General features: G+C 42.6%; 2 protein-coding genes and 1 long non-coding RNA gene across 3 annotated transcripts; 1 reads left to right on the top strand and 2 right to left on the bottom strand.

The window, feature by feature from the left end:
* Positions 1–9,419: 9,419 nt before the first annotated feature.
* LOC122054229 (gibberellin 20 oxidase 2-like) lies at positions 9,420–11,261 on the top strand. The gene is made up of 3 exons (XM_042616040.1): positions 9,420–10,196; positions 10,262–10,586; positions 10,817–11,261. The coding sequence occupies exons 1-3, from the start codon at positions 9,502–9,504 to the stop codon at positions 11,090–11,092; spliced, it is 1,296 nt and encodes a 431-aa protein (XP_042471974.1). The 5' UTR covers positions 9,420–9,501; the 3' UTR covers positions 11,093–11,261.
* A 2,408-nt stretch (positions 11,262–13,669) lies between these two features.
* On the bottom strand, positions 13,670–16,230 carry LOC122053300. The gene is made up of 2 exons (XR_006132182.1): positions 16,021–16,230; positions 13,670–15,792 (listed from the first exon to the last, which is right to left on the bottom strand). It is a non-coding gene; the product is annotated as an uncharacterized LOC122053300 (long non-coding RNA).
* A 3,227-nt stretch (positions 16,231–19,457) lies between these two features.
* LOC122053299 (FT-interacting protein 7-like) lies at positions 19,458–23,142 on the bottom strand. The gene has a single exon (XM_042615295.1). The coding sequence runs from the start codon at positions 22,833–22,835 to the stop codon at positions 19,713–19,715; it is 3,123 nt and encodes a 1,040-aa protein (XP_042471229.1). The 5' UTR covers positions 22,836–23,142; the 3' UTR covers positions 19,458–19,712.
* Between the last annotated feature and the right edge of the window lie 655 nt (positions 23,143–23,797).

The raw sequence follows: 23,797 nt of genomic DNA, 5'->3' as shown, positions 1-23,797 counted from the left end.
ATCGGGATCAGATCGTAGAATCATACGATCCTACCAAAAATCCTTAAAATTTTATCATATATGATTAATAATTAGAAAAAATATCTAAAAAGTTCATTTATATATAAATAGATAACTAATTTTGTATATATATGCAATCATTACATTACTATGTGTACAAATTTAAATTAACTAGTAATATTTATACTTTTATATCATAAAATGAAAGAATATAAAATTTCTATTAACACAATAATAATAACATATTCAACTTCAAAAATATTTCCTTGATTTATAAGATGATGAAATTTAAAGGCTAACAAAATACTTAACGTAGATAACAGAAGCTATTGAATTCTTTGATTCAAATATGAACGTCGGAAATACTTTTCTAAATACTGGTTGATGTTGTATCATACTAGACAATAGACATCCAAAAAACTCATCGGGAAAAGAAATGACATGATATTATTGATCAAAAACTAATTCAAAAAAAATTAAATATAAATTTAAAATCCTAATAAGATGAAAAAAGATAATAGAAAAAGATAAAATCTTCTGGGTCTTTGAAAATTATTTAAATGATATTTTTTGGGTTTGAAATTGGATGATTAAGGATAAGATTTAAAATTTATTAAAGATCTCTAAACGAGCTTTGATTTGATATATTATAGGCCTCATGGTTCAATCTGAGTCAAAAGTTATGACCTTTCAAAGCTTCCACCGATCCTGCTCCGATCCTATTACGATCCTATTGATTCTACTGATCCTGTTGCGATCCTACTGCAAAATCGATTTTGCATAATCCTGGATCGATTTGTGCTTTTGGATCATAGGATCGTACAATCCTACGACCTAGGATTATGATTTTACAAACATGGCTCCGATCTATTATTAGACCATAAATGATAACAGATCGGGCTAAAGGGTTATATATTAAATTCACATTCGATAACCTGAAACCCAATAATCTCAAGTTAGATCACTTAAACGGATTCAGTTCATATTCATACTCATAAATTACAATTAAACCCACCAAAAGAGATAATAATATCTAACAATCTCCCACTTAAGCTACATGTGAGTTATATATGAAATACAAGTGTAACTTTAGTTCAAATCAAATTTTATGAGCACAGAATATCCCTGTAAATAATATGGTCCATTAACTTCATTAGTATAGGACTAAAGAGGTCGTAATTATTATAAATGTCAATAACAAGTCCCAACAATAATCACAATATCAATGTAATTAATAGCATAGATTAAGATGTGGATGTGTATAGTGGAAATTACATGAAATATGATCAGTATATGTCAATTTTCAACTGATCCTAAAGTGATCCAAAAGGGTTTGATCATATTTATAAAAAAAAAATACTTTATATTAAATTGCACTAGCAAATCATGATCTAAACCTTATGATTCCAAAAGAAATTTATATCATATTTATAAATATCAAATACTAAATATCAACAGTAAATCATGATACTTTATTTTAAAGTGTCAAATAAACAAACAAAACTTCCATTAATGTTTTGAACTTTAAGTATGTACAGTAATCAAAACAAAGTGCTTGTCTTTATTAACAAAAATATAGAGCAATAAAGAAAATATAGACTCCCGCTAGATGAGTTCTTCTTCATAAGGACTCTCATATCTACAACATGCGCATGAAATACTCTAGGCACCAAACCCTTGGTAAGTGATCTACTATTATGGAATCAGTGTTGATGTACTTTATCATAACCTGACGACTCTGAACTCTTTCTTTAATTACCATAAACTTGATGTCGATGTGCTTAAACTTCAACAAATTACGGTCGTTCTTGACATAAAGTTCTGTGGATTATTATCATAGTTGATCCTTAATGGTCTGTCAATGTCATCAATGATCTGTAGCATTGTGATGAAGTTATGCAGCCAAATCTAGTGATTGGATACTTCATAGCATGATATCAACTTTACTTCCATAATAAAGTGGCTACTAATGTATGCTTGACGCTCTTCTAAGATATAACCCCTCCAACGAGCATGAAAATGTAGCTTGAAGTGGACTTCCTACTATTTAAGCATTTAGTAATATCCAATCTCCTTCAAGTGATATGATCTTCGATATGTGAGCATATATCTTTTAGTTCTCCGTAAATACCGTATTACTCTCTTTACTACTTTCTAGTGCGACCATCCTGAGTTACTTACATGTCTACCTAATGTCTCTACTATAAATGCTATATTTGGTCGTGTACTAACCTGTGCATGCATGTGACTTTCCACAGCTAATACATAAGGAAATTATTCCATTTCCTTTATTTTAAGTTCAAGACGTGGATACTATTACAAACTGATTCTGTCACCTTAAAACACAAGTGTGTCACTAGGTGCACAGTTTTGCATGTCATACCTTATAAGAACATTTTCAATATACGATGTCAGACATGTTCGAAATATCAGTAATATCACAGAAGTCAGAAATCAGATGTCAGACATGTTCGGAATACGTATTCCTACTATTTAGTTAATGATCAGTCTAATGCCCAAAATTATGGAAATAACGGAAATCAGTAATCAGAAATATTCAGAAGTGAAACAAATTAATTGTAGGGAATAAAAGACCATTGCTTTCAAAAAAATACAGAATTTTCGTAATAGGTCCAATTACACTTTCCTTGAAAGTTGCTACCGCGGTGACCTCTTCTTCCTTGCACAACACAAATCTATCGAGGTTTCGTCTTCTCTTACGATCCAACCTTCCCTCCAATAGATGTGAGGTTATTTATAGTGGTAGGGGTGAAGATTTAGTCCCCCACTAACCCCACTACTTCCACCTTCCATTATCCCACCACTCTATTATAGTGGTGGGGTGAGGATTTGATCTCCCACTAACCCCACTACTTTCATCTTCCATTATCCGGCCGGTCTTCACAGACACTCAATGCAAACATCAAAGTCTGACATGCTAAGAGAATTGAGAATTTCATGTGACATTAACTTTTCTAGGCATTGTCTAGATATGTTATAAACGTCTATGCCGCAACATGCATGAATTCTAGTAAGTCAATTTATATTTTGTACTTATACTATGCATAATCGCATTGTCAACCATAGGAGTTATGGTATTTAATTTATAAAGATTATCAACCAAGCAACGCTTTTCAATCAACACTGAATTAAAGAAAATATTAAATATTCTATTTTTTAATGAACAAAAATAACTTAATTTGTCCAAAAAAAATTAAAATTAAATTTTATCGAAAAGATGGCACAATAAATATAATTTCTAAATCTAGAAAGATACTAGTCCCTAAACAAAGCATAAAAAATACAAATCAACTCTACTTTTGCCTTCTTTCCATTCTCTATATAGATGTATCTTTAATCATCAAATACAAGTCGGTCTGAGGACAACCATGTATAGTGATACTTATATGAGTAGTAATATCGATATTGATTGTCCAAATATCAGTGAGTACAATAACCAAATTAATTTTTGAAATAATAAAGTTAAGAAGTCAGTTGGCGTAGTTAATACTGTCTTTCTTTATATGACTTTTCTTCTTGTAAAAGAAATAAGTGGGCTTCTTATCCTGTTTCTTTTACTCCTTATGGCTAAACCCCTCAGAAGCTGCAATTGCTTTCTCTTTGCTTTATTGATTTTTTTTCTCTTCTAGCATGAACCTTGAGAACCAGATGCTAGGTAAGCACTTTCAAGTGTCTCACACCTCAGTCTCTCCTCCTCTTGCACGTATTGAGCTATGAGTTCATTCAATGCCCATTTTTTCCTTTTGAGTATTATAAGAAATTTTAAAAATATTGAACTGTGTAGGCAGAGATATCAAGACAAAATGTACTAACATATACTCACACATCAATTTTAAGTGATTTCAGACTTGTGGCGATATTAGACATCTTTATAAAGTACTCCCTGATGTTTCCTTTGCTATACCATACCACATGGTTACCAATTTCGAAAGAAGAGTGATAATATCGACCTTTTCATTTGTCATGAAACGGTCTACTAATTAGCTAAGGAAACTTTTAGCATCCTCTCTCACAGTTATTGATTAATGAGTGTCGGAATGGAAAATCTCATGATATTTAGACACATATGATTCAATTGCTCTCACTTTTCAAATTTAGCCCTTTGTTTTATAGTGATAACATTGGTCAGGGGGGTGGGGTGATCATGTCTCAATGTATAGTCTAAGTCAATGCAACCTAAGACTACCACAACGTACTCTTTCCACTCAGCCAAATTTTAACCGATTAGTGTGGGAATGTTATTAATACTGACAGTAATAAATTACACTGAAATTAAAAGAGTGAAAGTAATGTAAGCTCACGATTTAATTAAACCAAAAAAACATGTATAAGTAATAAAACATAAGATTATACAAATAAAATAAAATTTTAAATGCATATAAATGGGTTTTTCATGAGATACCAAATACAACATTGTGTTTTACTTTATGAACTACAATATAGTTTATTAGAGGTATTCTTTAGTATAACTCAAATTTTAATTGACCACATAATGTCTTTCTTTGGCCGACCCATTATACCCATAATTTGATATTTTATATGATTTATAAATTTGTTCATAGCTTACAACAACCTTAATCTGCCACATAACATGTATTCTTTTGGGCTGACATTTTTTGTGAATGATCTGAACAAAATAAATTTTATTCTATAATTGTAAGCTACCCGTAAATATATATATGACATGAAAGTAATTTTCTTTTAGGTCAATTACTATTAGCATAGCTATTTTTTATATATATCTACTGACATAGGATATACTAAACCTATATAATGTGTCTTCCTCTGGGTCGACACATTAGTTCAATTTAGTAGCACGTGCATAAATAGACTCAAGAAAATCCTAAGAACTTTAATCGAACAATAACAACTTAATTAACCTTAATAGTTCAAAATTAGACTTATCAATCGATTGATATTTTATGGTAATCGATTCGAATTACCCAATCAATACCTTAATCAATTTGAAAGCCTATTATATGGGACTTCAAGGCATTGATTGATGATTAGTGCTAATCATGTGGCATATGATTAGCACTAATCATATGCCACATGATTAGTGCTAATCGATCAATAATATCCAATTGATCTAAAAGCCTATTGTGCTCAATTTCAATATTGGCAATTGACTGACCACTCCAATTGATCAGGCTGATTGATTGAACCTATCCCATTGAGATTTGGGCTATAATCGATTGAATCAAATTCCTAATTGATTGGTATCACTAATCGATTTGTCACGATTTAAAGGAATCAATTGATTGGTGAAGTGACTTGAATCGATTTAGCCAATCAATCAAAAAATTGAATCTCTGTGACCCTTCAATTAGCAATCGATTGGTGTTTGACACCAATCGATTGCTAGAAGCAGTTAATTGTGAATTCAACCGTATCAATCAATTGCCATGCATAGCAATCGATTGACTTAAATTGATCGATTATGTCAATTGCTTCCCTTCAATTTTGTTTGCTATTTTAAGCTTGGTAATCGATTGTCCGACCAAGACAATCGATTACATCATCGCAATTTGACTTAAAATTAGGTCGAACGTAGTGGTTTTCAACAAAGAAAGTGGTGGTTCATCACTATTCTTTGTGTTCTTCACGAAAAATTATAAAAAACTTGAAAACCCAAGCCTTTCCTAAGTTTTTTGTTATAATAATTCGACGATCAAACATTAGTTAAACCTTAATCTAGCAAGAACCTAAATTGTATAACTATTAAAAACAATGAAACATAGTCTTAACTCTGATATCAATTGATGGAACTTGTATCACCTAAGCCATATGAATTCTAAGAACCGTAAATAACTTAAAGAACTCGAAGTAGGAAATACAACATATGAGCATAGATCTTATTTCAATGAAAGCATGGCATAACATATGAAAAGTATTAACCAAAAAGTGATAAGGAGTCTGATTGAATAGTCATCGCTTTCTAATAACATCGTTTGAGTGTCCCTGAAGAAAAAAAAGCAGAAGCAATAGAAAAAATCTTCCAATGGAATTAGGATTAACGACACCACTTACCCTTCGTTAATAGGGAACAAATGTTATGTCAAGATATCCTAATTTCTTAGGGACCTCCTCCTTATATATGTACTTCGATCTATTAACAATCCATAAATAATAACAAATCAGGCTAATAAATTTTACCCATTAAATTCGCATTCAATAATTTGAAACCTAATAATTCTGGTAGATGATTTATGAACACTCTTGGATATGTTGTTCAACTAAGTAGCTGTGAACCCGATGGGTAGCAAAAAGAATATCCGTAAATTTATTCAACTTCACCCACTACAGATATATAAAAAAATAATTCAACTGTAATTTTTTTTTTCATATTTTACACTCACCAGATCAAGTTTTATAACTTAAAAATACAAACTGTAGTTTCCTTTGTAATTTTTTTAAAAAATTAAATATTTTATTTTATTTTATTTTATTTTATTTTCAACACTTCATGTGTATACTATGCCTTGCGGACCAGAATGTTTATATTAATTTCAACTATCGAGTTGGCCTCTGTTCCGGTCGAACTCTCGGGTGAAATCAGACACGGTTCGAAAGAACCATCAGTCGTCCGTATATTCTGTGTTTGGTTTTTTACGGAAAAAAAAACATAAAAAAGAGCGGTCATAATTTTTTTTATTTATCTAATAAAAAATCTTAATTTTAAAATTATCAAAAATAATATAAAAAATAATATTATTCTCTTCCTACCTTTCCATTAACCTCCTAAATCCTTTCTCTCTTGTTATTTTCCAATGTATCTTCTTTCCTTGATTAAAAAAGTCCTGATATATTTCCATATAAAGTCCACTGTTGGACCTGATATAATTCTATATTAAAATCACGATAAATTCGATATTTTCTTATATCAAATCTACTTTGGATCTGATATGGTCTAATATCAAATTCAATGTGAGTCATATCAAACCTATACTGGATCTAATATTTTTTTATATCGTGCATGCTATGTTTGATATGGAAAGTATCATATCCACGTTGGGTCTGATATGATCCAATATTAAATCCAGTATAGGTTTGATATTTTCTTAAATCAAATTTATGTATTGAAAAATAATGTGAGATTTAAAAGGTTAGTAGGAGAGATGAAAAAAGAATAATACTATATTGAATATTCTTTTTTATAATTTAAAAAATATATATATATATAAAAAGGAAACATGATGGCTCTTTTCACGAAAACCCCTTGAATTTGAGTATAGTTGTGCGGACCGGGTCCAGTCCGGGCTCATTTTTCCATCACGAACCAGTGGTCCGGTTGTTCCACATCAAAACCCGCAACTGCACCGACACCGCCAAGGCGACATCAATTAATGGCGATCGACGACAAAACCTTCGATCCGTCGCGTTCCCAACGAAGCAGGCGAGCATCGAACGGATGACGACACGCGCGCATGGCATGGGGTTGACAACAACACTCGCAACCACCCAAGTCGATCCCCCAGCAGTGCACCACTGCACCTGCTGCTGCTGCCGCCGCGGCTGCTCTCACATTTCGCCCCGGATAACAACAGTACCAACAACCGCACGTCCCTGCTTCACGTGAACCTGCTCCAACGTTAACTCCCTTACCCGGCCCTACCTCATCCCACCGGAAACCCAGCAGACGTTATCCAACCTTTTGCTGATATCAGACACTTTCAGGATCACTCGACTGTGGCTACTGAAATACTGCCAGTGAACTTTTGCAAGTTCATAGAGCCAACCGAAATCACTATGATAAATATAGTGAGATTAATTACAATTTCATTTTTCAGGTGCTTTATGATTTTGTAAATTGTTTTATGTTTCAATTGTAGTGAATTGGAAGGTGGCCACCCCTGCAAATATTGGCACCAGCTAGGTGGGTTGCTGATTTAATTTGGCAAGTTAGAGAATTTAAGTAGTGAGTATTATAATAATATTATTGGAAGTAATTTAGTGGTATGGTGGTGCTGTATATTAAAAAAATCGTCTCGCATTCAATTCAATTCAATTCAATTCAATACATTAATGAGGCACTTTAGATATTGATGGGGGCACTTCAGAACTGCCAAGAAAAACAAATGTAGTGATTTAGAACTCATGTTCACTGATCACCTCCTCTATCTTTATTCTTTTCTTTTCTTCACAGGCTAAAGGATTAAGGGTATGTTTAAGACATTCTATCTACATATTGGAATATGATTGGTCTTACAAATTTTTAACTCATGAAACTTAAGTGGCATTGTGTGATTAACATGCGTTTCTTGGCTGGCTTTACATTCTCATGCCGTGACGGAACTGTCAGAGTTGACGAAAGGTGTTGCATTAGCTTTCTTGTGATGGGCATGAAAACTAAATGAGAGGAGATGAAGGGGGTTGGATCTGGCAGATATTTATGTGCATATTTCCATGGCTTTTCCTTTATCAGCGACGTATTAGACCTTTCAGATTTAGAACACATCTTGTCCCCTTGCGTTTATCTTTGTGCCAATCAATATTCGTCTGTTCCCCTCTTGCTATGGCATGGAATTCTCTCTTGTTTTGTTGATGATAGATACAGTTACTAATCAGAAAAGTTTAGATGAAAAAGTTCAGGAAAACTAGAAGACACCGCATGGAGTAGTTCTTCTGAAAAAAAAAATACTGAACTAAATTTACAAGTATTATGCGTTCTGGAATAAGGTTGCATGCATGAAGCTTGCAAACTTCTGGCCTATGAATTTAATTTGCAAGGTCGCAAACACCACGCACCATGCAAGTCATGGCTGCGTTTCCCCTCTCTCTGTTTTGTCTGTATCGATCATATATAGATTCTGATAGCTGATGCAATCTTCTCTGCTGCTCGATTGAGATTCTCACAATGTTTGCACTGATAACGTGTTACTGTTATAATTTCTTACGCATGCTTATCCATTTCCAATGTATTATTATTATATCAGCCGATTAATTAGCTGCGGTTTGTCAACTAGTTGAGTCTGTGGGTATGCAAAGAGATAGAGTGAGGGAGAGGAGTGGAGGTGGCCATGGGAGGCCCCAGGAGGAGGATGGGCTGAAAGAGACTCCAACACATCGATCCAAACTAGAGAATAATGAGGGGCATACAAACTTTGTCTCTTCGATGCTTCTGACTGTGCAATAAGACAAAGTTACGTAGCAGCCTCTGCTATGCTCTGCTTTGCTCTTCCAACCCTGGCATCGATTACTCCTTCTCACCAAAGGCCGGCACGGCCAATCAAACCAACTCAAAGTGAGGGAAGATGACAGAACCAGGGCATCATGCTCGATGAAAGAACTCAACATGTTCCTTCATGTAGATCATACTCAGATATCGATCATTACCTGAGATTGATAGTCCCTAACTGGTCGTACGGACAAGTGCCCTACAAAGATTTTCTTAAATTAAAAGGAAATTGGCGTAAGATCCAGTGACCTTGATCTGATTAATTACCATCGTTTGATCGGGTTTTGTTTAATTTATTTCTGATGAACTGTGAAATCATCTGGTTTTGTATGGTTTTGTCCTGTTCTTGCTTGACTGCTTACAAATACCATCAACGGAACCCAAAATTTTCATCCAAATTGTCGTCTCCTCCTTCGTCTTCTACCTTACCTTGTCTCTCTATCTCCATGGATTCAAGACCGTCCACGATTCTTCTGTGGCCTCCGATAGGAGGCATCAACAATGAGAACGTCGGCAGCGGCGGCGGCGGCGTGACCTTTGACTCCTCCAGTCTCCGGCAGCAGACGAGGATCCCCAAGGCGTTCATATGGCCGCGGAGAGACCGGCAGGCCGCCATCGAGGAGCTTGACGCCCCGGTGGTGGACCTCCACGGCTTCCTCCGCGGCGACGAGGCATCCACGAGGCGGGCGGCGGAGCTCGTCCGGCGCGCCTGCGAGCGCCACGGATTCTTCCAGGTCACCAACCACGGCGTCGGTGAGCGGCTAGTCCGCGACGCCATGGAGTGCACCGACGCCTTCTTCAAACTGCCGCTCCCCGACAAGCTCCGCGCCCGCAGGAAGCCCGGCAGCTTGTGGGGCTACTCCGGCGCACACGCTGACCGGTTCTCCTCCAAGCTCCCCTGGAAGGAGACGCTCTCCTTCGGCCATCACGATTCCGAGTCCTGCATTGTCGTCGACTACTTCGCCTCCACCATGGGCAAAGACTTTGACGGAATGGGGTGAGTAAAGTAGCTTCAATTTCGGTAACGGTGTCAACGACGTAACAGCATCGAACTATATATAGAAGGGTGTATCAAATGTACTGCGAATCGATGAAGAAGCTGTCGCTGGCGATCATGGAGCTGTTGGCCATCAGCCTTGGGATCGATCGGTCACATTACCGCGAGTTGTTCGAGGAAGGGCGTTCCATAATGCGATGCAACTACTACCCGCCGTGCCAAGAGCCGGAGATGACGATGGGGACGGGGCCTCATTGCGATCCGACGGCGTTGACGATCCTGAACCAGGACGAGCATGTCGGCGGCCTGGAGGTGTTCGCCTCCAACAAGTGGCAGGCCGTCAGGCCCCTGCACAACGCCCTGGTCATCAACATCGGCGACACTTTCATGGTCCGTCAGCTCCCTGCATTTCCTTTGTCTCCTCTCTTTCGGGAAAGTAACGAGTTTTCCACGCAAGAATTGCTCTACTTCGGCGCTGCTCTGTTCTGGAAGCATGCATCTTTTGTTTTTTTGTGGCCTCCTATTAAATTCGTATCTAATCGCGCGAAGAACAGAGACTGACGAAAATTTGATCTTACAATTTGTTTTTGAAAGAAAAATCCGTGCGAATTGGCATGCAGGCGCTCGCGAACGGAAGGTACAAGAGCTGTTTGCACAGGGCGGTGGTGCACCGGCACGGGGAGCGGCGGTCTCTGGCGTTCTTCGCGTGTCCGAGGGAGGACAAGATGATACGTCCTCCGAAGGATCTCGCCGCCGGCGGGAGGCTGTACCCGGACTTCACGTGGGCGCAGTTCGTGGAGTTCACCCAGCGCCATTACAGAGCCGACGTCAGGACGCTCCATACCTTCACCAACTGGCTTCAATCTTCCTCTTCCTCTTCCACTTCCATGGCATGACTTCCCGGCGGCCGGCTACTTTCCGTATCTCCGGCGAGGATTGAAGCTATAGACGACACGGCTCGATTTTTCTTTTCCCTCTTTAACCTGCTAAGAGCTGTAAATATGTCGTGCGATCTATTAGAAGAAAATACTCTGCAACGAACCATATATTTTTTTTTAACCAAGGTATCAGCTCATTATTCAACTAATCCTGATGTGATTCTCTAAAAACTTTTATCAATCATCGTGAAGTACTTATAAACGAGTCGACCACTAAACTCTAAAATCAAATCGAATAGTATTAGGCATGAGTTCGATTCGCTTAAATTATATTTGAGTTCGAGTTCGGTTCGTTTTGAAATTATCAAGCTTATGAATAGTTCGAGCTTGGTTCATTATTAGCTCGATTATCATAGTTAATGAGTCTAACTTGTTAAGCGAGTCCGGGCTCATTTTAGAGTTTTTTTTTTTTTTGCTCGTTTTAGAATTTGTTTTACAGGCTTGTTAAGCGAGTTCGAAAACTCGTTTGAATAAATATTCAACAAACCTAATAATTAAAAAAATATAAACTCAATACATCATTGAACATCCCAAATTACCACATTAAACATACAAACTCAACACATTATTGAACATGTTGGTAAACCCTTTAATCAAGTCGAGTTTGAGCCCGAGTTCACAAGTCTATTACCTCGAGCTCTTTAAACGAGCCGAGCTCGAGCCCGATCTTGCGAACCTATAAACGAACATGTCCGCGAGTTCACAAGCCGAATGTCCTTAGACTCGAGCTAGGCTCAATAAAATCGTCGAGCTCGAAATAGAGCTCAAGTTCGGCTTGATAAGATAAACGAACGAACTCGAATGAATTTTTACCAAATCGAGTCCCGAATAGCTCACGAATCGTTTGATTCATTTACATCCCTACTTATGAAGACTCATCCCAATGGACATCATTCTTAGAGTTGTCATCACATTGGAGAAAAATTAATATAATTTGCTAGAGTTGGGATTTGACTCTTAGATGCATAATTAATGAGACGGAATCTTCTGTCCCAGACTCCCCGTGTCTCCATGTCCCATTTGTCATAGCCAGCCCATCGTCGGCAACCTTCGACCGTCGATCGGATCCAAACTATACCTTGGGGAAGGTGAAACCAGGGGGATCGTGGCCGGTGCAATCGTGGCCAGAATCGTCCGACGGAGTAGCAGGAGCCGGTGTCGATAGCGAAGGAACGCAAGGGTCTGATAGTGGCCAGATTCCGTCCCCGATCGTGCCGCCCCCGATCCCCCTGGGTTCACCTCCCCCCACGATATAGTTTAGTCAGATTGGTGGGTGGAGGCCGCCAACGGTGGGAGAGCTGCGACAAGTGGGACACGGGGATTCCAGGACAGAGGAACTCGTCTCCTAATTAATGGGCCTAACAGTTACACCATTATCCTATGGGCTATGTACCTTACCATATAAAAAATGTTAACCCGATGAACTCGAACATGTGGCAATCGATTTGACTTCTTAGAAGTCCTCGTCGATCGTCAAAGTAAATCAGAAAGCATTCGCGATGAACACTCCAACAACCCAACATCCTGTAATTACACATTTCATTTGGAGGAAAAATCTCTACAAATATACTTTAACTAGGATTTGAATCAAGAATACCTAGATGATACCATAGCCCCACTGCAACATACCATACCGATTCTAATAGAGGCTTAGCTTCAATAATCAAAATTAATTTGATTAAATATTTACAAATGGGCTAAGGCCCATCACGTGGACCAATCTTCAAATCCAATTCTACATAATTTGGTTAATTATTATGTTTTTGAGATGGACAATAAGGGTTTGGCCAGGAAACCTAAACCAAGGATTATAGTATAATTCGTCTCAACATATATTGGTGAATGCTGCTATTAAATATAAACATTCGACTATTAACCAAATTTTTGTATAATTTATCGGCGAATACCGCTATTAGCAAAATAAGTCGACTTTTGTAATTTCTTATTTTTCTCATCCACAATCTAAAATAAACAACGCTCAGTCTATAGACCACAAAGCGAGGATAAGAAGTTAGAAGGAGAGAAGGAAGAGAGAATTATTTCCTTTGGAGCTCATGGTCGAAAGGGATCAGCAGTGTCGTTTTCGGAGCGGGAGGTGGATTTCTGAATACGTCAAGATGGAACCCTGAGTTAGAATTTGGGACATTAGCAGCCGCGATCGACTTCGACTCACTTGACCGGAAGACTGTCCACAAGATTTGCTTGCGTTGCTCAAATTAAGTGTATCTATCGGAATCAGTCAGGGGCAGCGTGGCCACCATCCCTTTCGGATCCCAACATTTAGGACTGGATGCAATTAGATCCCCTGACGCGCCGTACTTGGAGACGCAGTCGTGTCCCTCCCCTGTCCCCAGTCACGAACACACCCGACCATCCTTCGAACTGTTACGATGGCGCCAACTCCAATTGCAGCCCCACCACATGTCCATCGCCATTAATGCAATCAATCACCCGCGAGCGATCGAGCTCAGTAACCGCACGAACGACGAGTAGTAAATTTTCTGCACCTCGTCTTTGTGTTTTTTTCCCCAGAGAAATGAATCTGAAAAGACCAACATGCTCTTTAGATCGTCTCGTCTCGTCTCGTCGTCCGAGAACCCACGAGCGCAGGCAATTAGGCGGACTGTTGCAGTCTTCGAGGGTGGAAAAAGGGAGGAGCATGATGGGGGAAGATAGAGAGATTTGGGTGGGTACAAGGAAACCCATCATTCCCCTGTTCCGAATGAGCGAAACCCAAGCATGGGGACTAGTACTGGCTGCGTGTTGGCACCTCCTCCTCCCATTCCTCCACGAGATTAGATTGCCGCTGCTCTTGAGAAGATTTGTATGTTTTGTCCAGCGCGACGGAGGACGACGAACAGTCGGCATTTACAGTGATCGATTATACTGCGTCTGGGTAAAGTGACGCGAGGAAGGCAGAAGAGTGACGACAAAAACAGAGCACTTGAATCGGAAGGGCCCTCGTTCCACTTCGGCTCCATTTTTTTTTTTGTTTTTGTCTTTTATGGAAGCCGAGAACTCGATCGCAGCCAGTCAAAGCATGGAACTGCGCTTCCCACACGCACAGTCGCAGATGCTGCGGCTCAGCTCCTTGTACGAGGACGATTCGAGGGGCAGCGGAAGCAGCTGTCACGGAGCCATGGAGAGCGTTGTTGTGCCATGACCAGTGGAGCAGAGTCTCTCTTCTTTAGAGGTAGAGGAATAAGAGAGCTAGGAGCAATGAATGTGATCGAACTCACTCTGGAGCTCGCTAGTTTTGGCAGATTCCATGACATGCTCCTCTTTCTGCCACTAAACAAGTATGCATCATGGCAGATTCCCAATCATCCTTCTCCCCCCACGGCAGACACTTGCCATCATTGCATTCTCCTCCTCCTCTTCTTCTTCTTAATCTCTCAGGAGGCTGAGATCCACTGCCTATAAACTCCTCCCTTCCTCCCTCGCCTCCTTTACCCAAGCAACCATGAAGCCTTCATCTGGCGCCGTCAATAGCTTCTTCTCTTTTCTCACTCACGGCCTCGACGAGCTCGACCAGTCGCTGGCCTCGGACGCCTTCATGTCCCTCCATTTCCTGCAGCGTGTCATCGCCCTTCTCCGCTCGCTCCACTCGCAGCTAATTTGCCTGGTTCAGAAGCTCCACCTCCCCGCCGGCGGCAAGTGGCTCGACGAGTACATGGATGAAAGCTCACGCCTTTGGGACGTTTGCCATGTCATCAAGCTCGGTATATCCGGCGTAGAGAGCTACTGCTCCACCGGCGCTGACGTAGTCTCCTCGATAGACCAATGGCGGCAGCACGGACCCAATCCTCGCCTCGCTCGCCAGGTCTGCTGATGATCTTCCCTTCGTTTTCTATGTCGCTCAAAGATGCAATACTAATTAATCGCCTCCTCTGCCTGCTCGGTGAAGGTGATGCGCGCGATCTCTATCTGCCGGAGAGAAGCTACCGGGTTGGAGGAGGAGAACAGAGTGCTGGCGGAGACGAGGGTCGAGCCGGCGTCACTCCGGATCGACGACCGCGTGCCGATGGAATCCAGGTACAACGGATTCCATGGCTTCCGGGGGGCGCTCTATGCGCTGAGGAACGCCAGCTCGCTGCTGCTAATGATCCTGCTATGGGGGTCGGTCTTCTGCTCGTCGGTATTGGCCGTCATGGAAGCCTCCACACTCTGCAGCTCCGTCTTCGCCGTCTCCATGACGAGGCTGCAGCAGAGGGTGGTCGGAGAGATGGAAAGACTGTCCGGAAGGCCTGGGATCCTCATGTACGAGTTCCGGCAGGCGCGGACGTTCGCCGATGAGTTGCAAGAAGAGCTAGAGAGAGCCGGATGTGAGCTAGACTTCGCCGGAGGAGACATAATGGAGAAGGCGGAGGGATTGAAAGCTTGGTTTGCGATGCTGCGATCTGGAACTGAGAATCTCCTCGGGCAAATGGACGATTTCTTCGATGAGATTGTGGAAGGGAGAAAGAAACTATTGGACTTCTGCAGCCATCGGTAATTCACTGGTGGAAGAAGAAGAAGAAGAAGGAGGAGGGAAAAAAACAAAAAAAAAGGAAGAAGAAGACACTTCAAGGATAAAAAAATATTGACGAAGTTAAATGCTGCCTAACATGAAGAAACAGTCCATCACTTTCTGATCCAGGTAGAAAACCTACTTTTACCTGTTAAATTCAAGATGTAATAGTGTAAGAGAATGGCAAGAAAAATTTTAATTACTTGAAGGAATTTAGTGCTACAAAGGAAGAAAGCCGTCTAAGAAACTAAGAAACCAAACTTCTACTATAACAAAGATTAGAAGCTTCGATATGATGGAAATGTTGTTCCAGTGCAACAAGACAAAGCTGAGTGAATTTCTGAAGAAAAAGCAAAAGCAAAGAAAAGAGAGGAACCTTTTCTTCAAGTTCTCCCTCCCTCTCTTTGCTCTGTTTTTTTTTCCTGTTTGTTTTTTTGCTGGCTCAGGCCTTTGCTTTCGCTGTGACTGAGCTGCTGCTTTCCTTCTTCTCCATCATTAATGATTCCACTAGAGTAGGAAGAAGGAGGTTTGGCTGTAGATTCCTTGTTGTAGTACAAAATTGCAGGTGAAAAGACATCGAGCGACTGTGACCGTGGAAGCTTTTGTCTGATTCGTTTGGTAACTTGTGTTATGTTCCTGCAACACTTGGCATAAACAAGGACAAACGCTACAGCGCTTGAGTCTTGAGTGATTCTTCATCATTTCGATCCATAATTTTCCTTTAATCATTAGAACTCCCATCATCAACAGCAACTCAGCGACTCCACGATGACTGCGTTGATCTTCTCTTCACCAAGTAACATTCATTAATAAACCAATGGCTATAAAGAACAACGATCACACTCAAATAAAGAAATCATCTCGTGCAAAAAACTAACTATAATATGGATTGTGGAAATGCACAACAAATATTGAGGCCTTTAATTATGATGTTACAATGATTAATGATCATGTAAGCAAATCTGATATTAGTGAGAGATCTTTTCCCTTAGATCCATCACGATCTCATTGTGCTAAGGAATAGATGTAATACAGCGAGTAAAATAAGATGGATTTGACGTCAAAAAAGTTAATTAATGTGACTGTAAAGTTAAGAAGCGGTCTAACTCTGAGATCATATTGACATCATATCGAAATAAGTCCACTTTGGACTAAATCATGATGATTTTACTTTTGGACTCTACCCAAAAGATCTCATACCAATGGAGATATCTTTTCTCTTTATAAACTCATGATCTTTCTCATGTGTTTTATAATATGGGACTATGTTTGCAACCTTACAAACCCAACAATCCCTCCCCTCAAACAAAGGACCACATGCTTCCCAAGTTTGATCCTTCGACTCACCAGGTCTTCCTGTCCTTCGGTCCACCCGATCTACTAGGATTTCCTTATCTGGTGTCTGGTCCTCTTAATTCGAACATATGAATCTCTACTTTCTTTGTTCGAGGTAATATTGTAATCACATGGCTTAATTAGACCATGACTGTTGTGCACAGTTGGTGGTTAAACCTTCTGGTAATCCGGGATCTGATACCACCTGAAAGTTGTCGTAAAACCTAAGCCGCATGAATTCTAAACAACCGAAATAAGAATTCAAATAGGGAAAACAAGAATATATAAGCATGAATCTTGATTTCGTCGAGAACATGGCATAAGAAACTAATAATACATAAACATAATGACAAAGAACCTGATTGAAGAATCATATCTTTGTCCTTTAGCGTCGTCCAGAAGATCCTATGGAAGAAGAAGTAGCGGAAAGAAAATGTAGGTCTTCCGAGGGACTTAGGGGATGACGGCGCCGAAAAATTTTAGGTCAATGGGGAACCAAAAGCTATATCAAGATCTTCCTAAGTCATTGGGGACCAATCCTATATATAGTGGACATCTATTATCAGCCCATCGATAATAATAGATGTGAAACTATAAGTCCATATATACTGAGCATCTATTATCGGCATATAGATGATAATAGATGCGGGACTAAAGGTTCTACACGTATGAAATCCACATCTAATTACCCAAAACCCACTGGACATAAGTTAGATCACTTTAAAGGGTTCGGATCGTATTCACGTGTGCAACTTATAAATAAGCCATCTAATTGGGATAATTATATCCAACACATATATCGTTCGGTTGGACTAAACTTTATACTCAAATATAACAGTCGAGTATAGATGACCCTCTGACATAAAGTCCAACCAAACATATTGTTCGAGTGGATTTCGAATTCCCAGCATATATTTGGTCGACTCAAAGGTTAGTTGGACCTTAAGGGCTCATCTCTTTACTTTTCTAAATGTAAGACTCTCAATTTACATCCGTTTGGTCCCAGTGCTAGACGGATTTTCAGGGCTCAGCTTCTCACTCGTAACCATGACCCTCAGCTTACATCCGCTCGATCCCAGTGTCGGTCGAACATCTGTGGCCTAGTTTCCCACATGAGCATGATTTCTAATTCACATTCGGTCTTTCTAGAGTCAGTTAGACTTTCTTTAGGAGATAACATCATCGAAGAATTGTAACAACCTATCAGGCAATATATCATTACTCTGGCATATGCATGCAATGGAGCCTCCCTCCGCCTATAGTAAGACTATTGTACATACTCCAGTACCCAACATACTCTAACACTGGATTTTTTTTACTGCCTCATTAATGAGAAGGTTATGAGAGACGGTATAAAAAAAAAAATCTCTCCGTTAACAGGTACGCACATGAATGCATATGCATCCGAACACTCGTGCATTTACAATGTTGTTTGTTGTTCATCACCTTCTCTATTTCGTTTAATTACTATTTTAATTTGAGCGTCAGAATGCCTGTATTAGGGACCCTCTCGCTCTAATGTTTCTATTGGCTCTTTCTATAATGTACGCAGGTTCACAGTTTTTAGCTCCAAGATAGCTTACAGCCATATTCTCTCAGCTAAGAGTCTTTTGTCAGTCAACATATAATCCAACTCGATACCACTCCTAAGCATTATGTCATCTCCTCGCTTTCAAACCGAATCACCATAAATAGCAGTCTCTTTCATGCATTACAATAAATTTGAGTAGCCTGAGAAGTGTAAGGATACAACAGCCAACCGTTAAAAGTGAAATTTCTACCTTCAATATAGTGGCAATTGTTGTTAATCGCCCCAATCGAAGGGAATGGTCAATTTACTTCAAAGCCTATCAAATGCTGGGCTGCAAAGATAGGAGTGTGCAACTTGACGGGAATATTTCCAATTCAGTCCCTGTTTTTTTTTTTTGTTTTCAAAAATTACACAATGGGCCGTTCATGGGCTCCGATTGGCCTGTTTACTAATGGATGGCGCCAGGCCCGTCCAAGTGTTTGTGATTGAAAATTTGTAGGAAATTATCCACTTTAGTCCCAATATTTTTAAATGCAAATTGTCCTTCAAACAAGGAGCGTTGTCATTTGTCAATAAAGATTTTTCACTGCTAAATCTCTTGAGCTCAATTTTTTAGATTTTCTTTATCTGAATAACATTTCATACTTTGGCCGCTGAATCTACAGTCTCCAGATATTTTTCTTTATTTGGTGGATTGTTGGCATGCGTAGGACGATTATTGATGAAAGCTGGGACATGCCACCGATCATTAAAAAAATAAAAATCAATATTCAATCTACAGTTCAAATGTCACTTTCTTCCAGAAAGAGACATGCATTGCCACCGAAAGAACATGCCGTTTATGATGACAATGTAACGCAACTGGCCAATTCTGTAATTGTCATTTAATCAGTGTTTCTGATGCAAACTGCTCATCTTCGCCTGAACTCGAAGCTTGCAAGATCATGAAAAAGAAAAACGAATGAGAATTATATCATTAATGAAGGGAAAGTAGTAAATTGACCGCATGCTAATTTATGAAGGGCTGCAGCTTTCTCGCTGGTATCGAAAAGATCGAGCAGAATGATGTCTTTCAGATTCAATCCAAATCGATTGGCTGCTGAATTCAGAAGAATGATACCGTATCACGTAGATTAAAGTTGAGATTCCATATTCATTGCACAACGTTGATCTTGGACTGGAAATGGAGTCGTGGGAAGAGTCTATAGAAGCATGTCGGACTTCGCCGGCAACCTCCGGAAGAAATTAAAGGGAACAGAGGGCATACGGCTCCGGAAGCGAGGGTGGCGGAGCAGGAACATTCCGACGAGCACCGCCAGCACCTGGAACGGAGTCACGTAGAGGACGACGGCGGTGGCGAGGGAGAGCAGGATGAAGATGGTGGTGGCGCGTGGGTCTCGCCAGCTGAGAAGCGCCTGCACCCTCTCGCCCTGCGTCGCCATATCGCCCATGACGGTCTGCACCTTCCCCGCCACACTGCGCAAACGGTCGTACCGGTTGCGTATGACGTCGGCGGGCTTCGACGACGGGAACGTGTCGCACTCCTCGTCGAGCTCGTCTGGTCGGGCCGTCTCCGCCATGGACAGCCTCGTGTCCATGTGCGGCGGATTTCGCGGCCGGAACCGGTAGTTCCAAGCGCCCACCAGGAAGAGGTAGAGGAACACGGTGGGCAGGATCAGATCCGGATAGAAGACCAGGATGACGAACAGGACGTGAACCAGGATGGTCGTCACCGGGTTCCTCCAGCTCCGCACGGCGTTGAACCATCCGGCTGCCGCGGTCACGCCGGAGAGCAGCGACATGATGCGGTTGAAGTTGGCCTTGCTCCGCCGCAGGCTAAACATGTGGGAGTCCACGTCAAGCATGTATTCCACCACCTCCCGCAGCAACGGCGGCTCTGCGCGGCCCAGCCGAGCGGCCACGATGATCATTGCTTGGCGCCGGAGGTAGTCCATCATCCTCATCGAAATCGGCTGGACATAGTGCATCTTCGGCAGCAGCGGCTTCCCGTAGAGGGCCAACATGTTCACCCTCGAGGTGCAGGTGAATCTGACGGCCAAATGCAGCTCCCCTGTTTTTCTCAGGCCGGAGGGGTGTAGCGTTAACAGGGGATAGAAATGGGTGTAGACTCGGTCGGTCTCCAGTGTTGACAACCGGATCCGGACCTTGCCGATCCTCTGGTCCCTGACGCCCTCCTTGTGGCCGCCGCCCCAATGGCAGTTGTCGAAGACGGCGATGGTGACCACCGTGCAGGGATCGAACACCTCCCAAGTGTACTGCTCGTGCCACTGCGGCGAGAGACTGTTGAGGACCGTCCGTGTCCGGACCCATTTGGATCCGTACCGAGCCACGCAGTAGGCATCAGTGGTTCGCCCGTCCATGGCCTTCATCGGCATGAGGTTGCGCGCCCCGAGGATGCCGAGCTCAAAGACTCCGATGCTCTGCCTAGGCCGGAGCAACTTCGACGCCGACGCCGGCTGGAAGTCGCTACTGTAGAGCGTCGATTCGTCTAGCACGTGGTAGCCCATCTCGAGATAGAGATGGAGGTGGATCTTGCTGGAGAACTTGTGCTGCTCCTTCTTCTTCTCGCTCTCGCCGGCCACCTCGTCTGAGGCCGTCGGCTTGGCGAGGCTGAACCAACGAGGCTCCACCGGTTTGTGATGATGCTCCATCCGCTTATACGCGTAGGACAGCGGCAGCACCAGCCGGCCGAGCGGCTCGTGGCGGTTCGCCGCCACCCGGTCCTCCACCGTCAACACGAGCGGCTCCTCGAACGGCTCCGACGCCACGAACATGAGCTCGTCGTTCCAAACAGGGTTGATCGTGCCGGGGACGCCGCGAGTGCATAACATTTGGTGGCCCAGCTGTGCTCTGAGCAAGACCTGGACCGGCGGGCGACTCCTGTCGTGTGGCACGAGGTCCTGCGCCCCGATGGCGATGACACGGAGATAGACGAGCTTGGGAGAGAAGTAGACCTTGGAGCGGGTGTTGGCTAGGCCTTCGAGGCTGATGTCGTGGGCGTCGGACTGCCAAGCAATGGGGAAGGCCTCGTCGGCCTGCGTCCCCATCCACACAGAGAGCAAGAGCTCGCCATTCTTAATCTTGTCCCCCTTCTTGTCCTCCAGCTTGTACCATTGCGGCGCCAGGGGGCTATCGGGGGGCATCCGCTGGGGCACCTCAGCCAGGTCGAAGGTGAGTCGTCCCACGAAGTCATCCCTCAGCAAGTCCTTGTCCTTGACGACCACCTCGAGGACGTTGGCCTGGAGATTGTGCTGGGAGAAGGCGAAGATCTGCTGCCACACGGGATTGGAATTCTTGTCCATGTATTTCGTTCTGGCCTTGTAGTTCCCGAGCTTCAGCTCCACGTACGGATCGAGGGAGCCGGTGATGTCCATGGTGGGGAGGTCCCGAGCCCTCACCACGTTCACGTACAGGTATCGCATCTGCTCCACCAGGTCGTAGGTGGAGGCGATCTTCTCCCCTGCGGCGCCGAGGATCGCGCTGCGGAACCCGGGGCGGCTTGCCAGGGGCGGCGGTGTCTCCACGAGGTCGTACTGACTGCCGGGTCGGAGGGGAGGAGGGAGGAGTTGGATCAGGGCCGGCGGAGGCGCAGCTTTCGCCTCCGCTGCTGCTGCCCGTGCTTGGGTTTGGGACATGTTCATGACCGGAGGTAAGTCCGACATAGCCTGCTTCACCTGCGCGATATCGTGCGCCAATCCTCCGCCGGCAGCGGTGGCAGCGGCAGCGCTACCGGTATCGCCGACTCCGACGGAATAGAACGCCCGAGGCGGCTCCTCCGGAGCGACCGACGAAGAGGCCTTCGTCGTCGTCTTCTTCTTCTCTTTGTTCTCCGTTTGAGCTTCCTCGACGGCGACGAAAGGACCAGCGAGCGGCACATCCGCCGCGAGGCTGACCTCCGCGGCTGACTCCGGCATTGCGTAGACGCGGAGTCCGATATCACCGCGGACGTTCGAGAACATGCCGCGCTTATCGAGGGGAAACCGCAGCAGCACCCCGTCGCTGGCGGACAGCGGGACGGAGGCCCCGGAGATGCGGACGCGGCCAAGGAAATTAGGTCGGTGACCGACGCCATCGGACCTCTTATCGTGGTACACCGACACCTCAATAGTCTTGTCCACGAGCTGCGCGGCGTCGGAGACGTTGAAGACGAAGGTCTCGTTCCACGCCGGGTTAAGGTCCTTCAACTTGGTCTGCGTGCGCTGGCGCTGGTCGTCGAACTCCACCTCCACGAACGGGTTCGCAGACCCGTGGCCATCCTTCGGCATCAACCCCGCTGCATCCGCAACCTCCACCACCACCTTCATCTCCGTTTTACACTCTTTCCCCCCACAGATTGCACTAATCCCCGGCGACCGACGAAGTCGATGCCGCTCACGATCGTCAGATAAGAAGAAGAAGAAGAAAAGGAACAATCGAATGGGAAGACTTTGGGTGAACAGAGTGGTCAATTATCAGGGCAAAAGAAATGAAATCGGCAAGTGGAGTGGGAATGGATTGGAGATTGATGTCGTTCCAAAAGCTGTTGGTGACTGCATCACATGGAGTATTTCTTGGGTTGCAATGGAAGGAAGTCATCGAAGCATTTGGGTTGACTCAACAATAATTCCCGGTGGATTTGAAGGATTGTGGGGGCGTGCGTAGCTGTACGCCACGCAATGCATCATGTATATCAATCTTTTTATCAAAAACAAATTATAAAACAGACAGAACTTAATGATATATAATACACCAACCTTTTTCATTCATTAATGGTCGATGGCGCATTAATTAATCTCCTAAGAAACAAATGCGCTCCTAGTTGTCCACTTCAAAAGAGCCATCAACTAGTCGTAGGAACTTGTCACTGTTAATTGCGCTTTATTGGTGAGACGTCTAGAGCTTCTTGATTGAGCTTCGATGGTAAAAGAAGAGTAACTTAGCCACGATTATCGAGATACTCCGTGATCAGAAACCTGGACCAGAGGAAAGGACAAGAGATTAGAAAATAGAGATGACGGAGGAAGTTGGATTGGAGGTCGCTCTCAATCATTTGGGTTTCAGTAACAGTGGTTGGGGTTTTTTGGAGTTTGGTGGAAGGGAGAGTTTGTCATGGAATGATAATCGATAGCTGCCGACAGATTGGAAGGGAAGATGGTAACGTAACCACACTCTGATACTTAAACACATATCGAACAACTTGAGTATCCAAGTATCGTGTTGTTACTTTTACTTGGCCAACATTGGGACCTTCTGTGATGTGAATCCTTGGCCTTCCTGTATTGTTTTT

The sequence above is a fragment of the Zingiber officinale genome, chromosome 3A (assembly GCF_018446385.1).
Source record: "Zingiber officinale cultivar Zhangliang chromosome 3A, Zo_v1.1, whole genome shotgun sequence".
Lineage (NCBI taxonomy): Eukaryota > Viridiplantae > Streptophyta > Magnoliopsida > Zingiberales > Zingiberaceae > Zingiber > Zingiber officinale.
The sequence above is the reverse complement of the archived record's forward strand: the minus strand, read 5'-3'. Positions and strand labels throughout refer to the sequence as shown.

Excerpts from the sequence above, each read along its gene's own strand:
- LOC122053299 (XM_042615295.1), bottom strand. The coding sequence starts at position 22,835 with ATGAAGGTGGTGGTGGAGGTTGCGGATGCAGCGGGGTTGATGCCGAAG.
- LOC122054229 (XM_042616040.1), top strand. The coding sequence starts at position 9,502 with ATGAACTGTGAAATCATCTGGTTTTGTATGGTTTTGTCCTGTTCTTGC. Across the intron at positions 10,197-10,261 it reads AAAGACTTTGACGGAATGGG|AAGGGTGTATCAAATGTACT; the intron begins GTGAGTAAAGTA and ends AACTATATATAG. Across the intron at positions 10,587-10,816 it reads ACATCGGCGACACTTTCATG|GCGCTCGCGAACGGAAGGTA; the intron begins GTCCGTCAGCTC and ends ATTGGCATGCAG.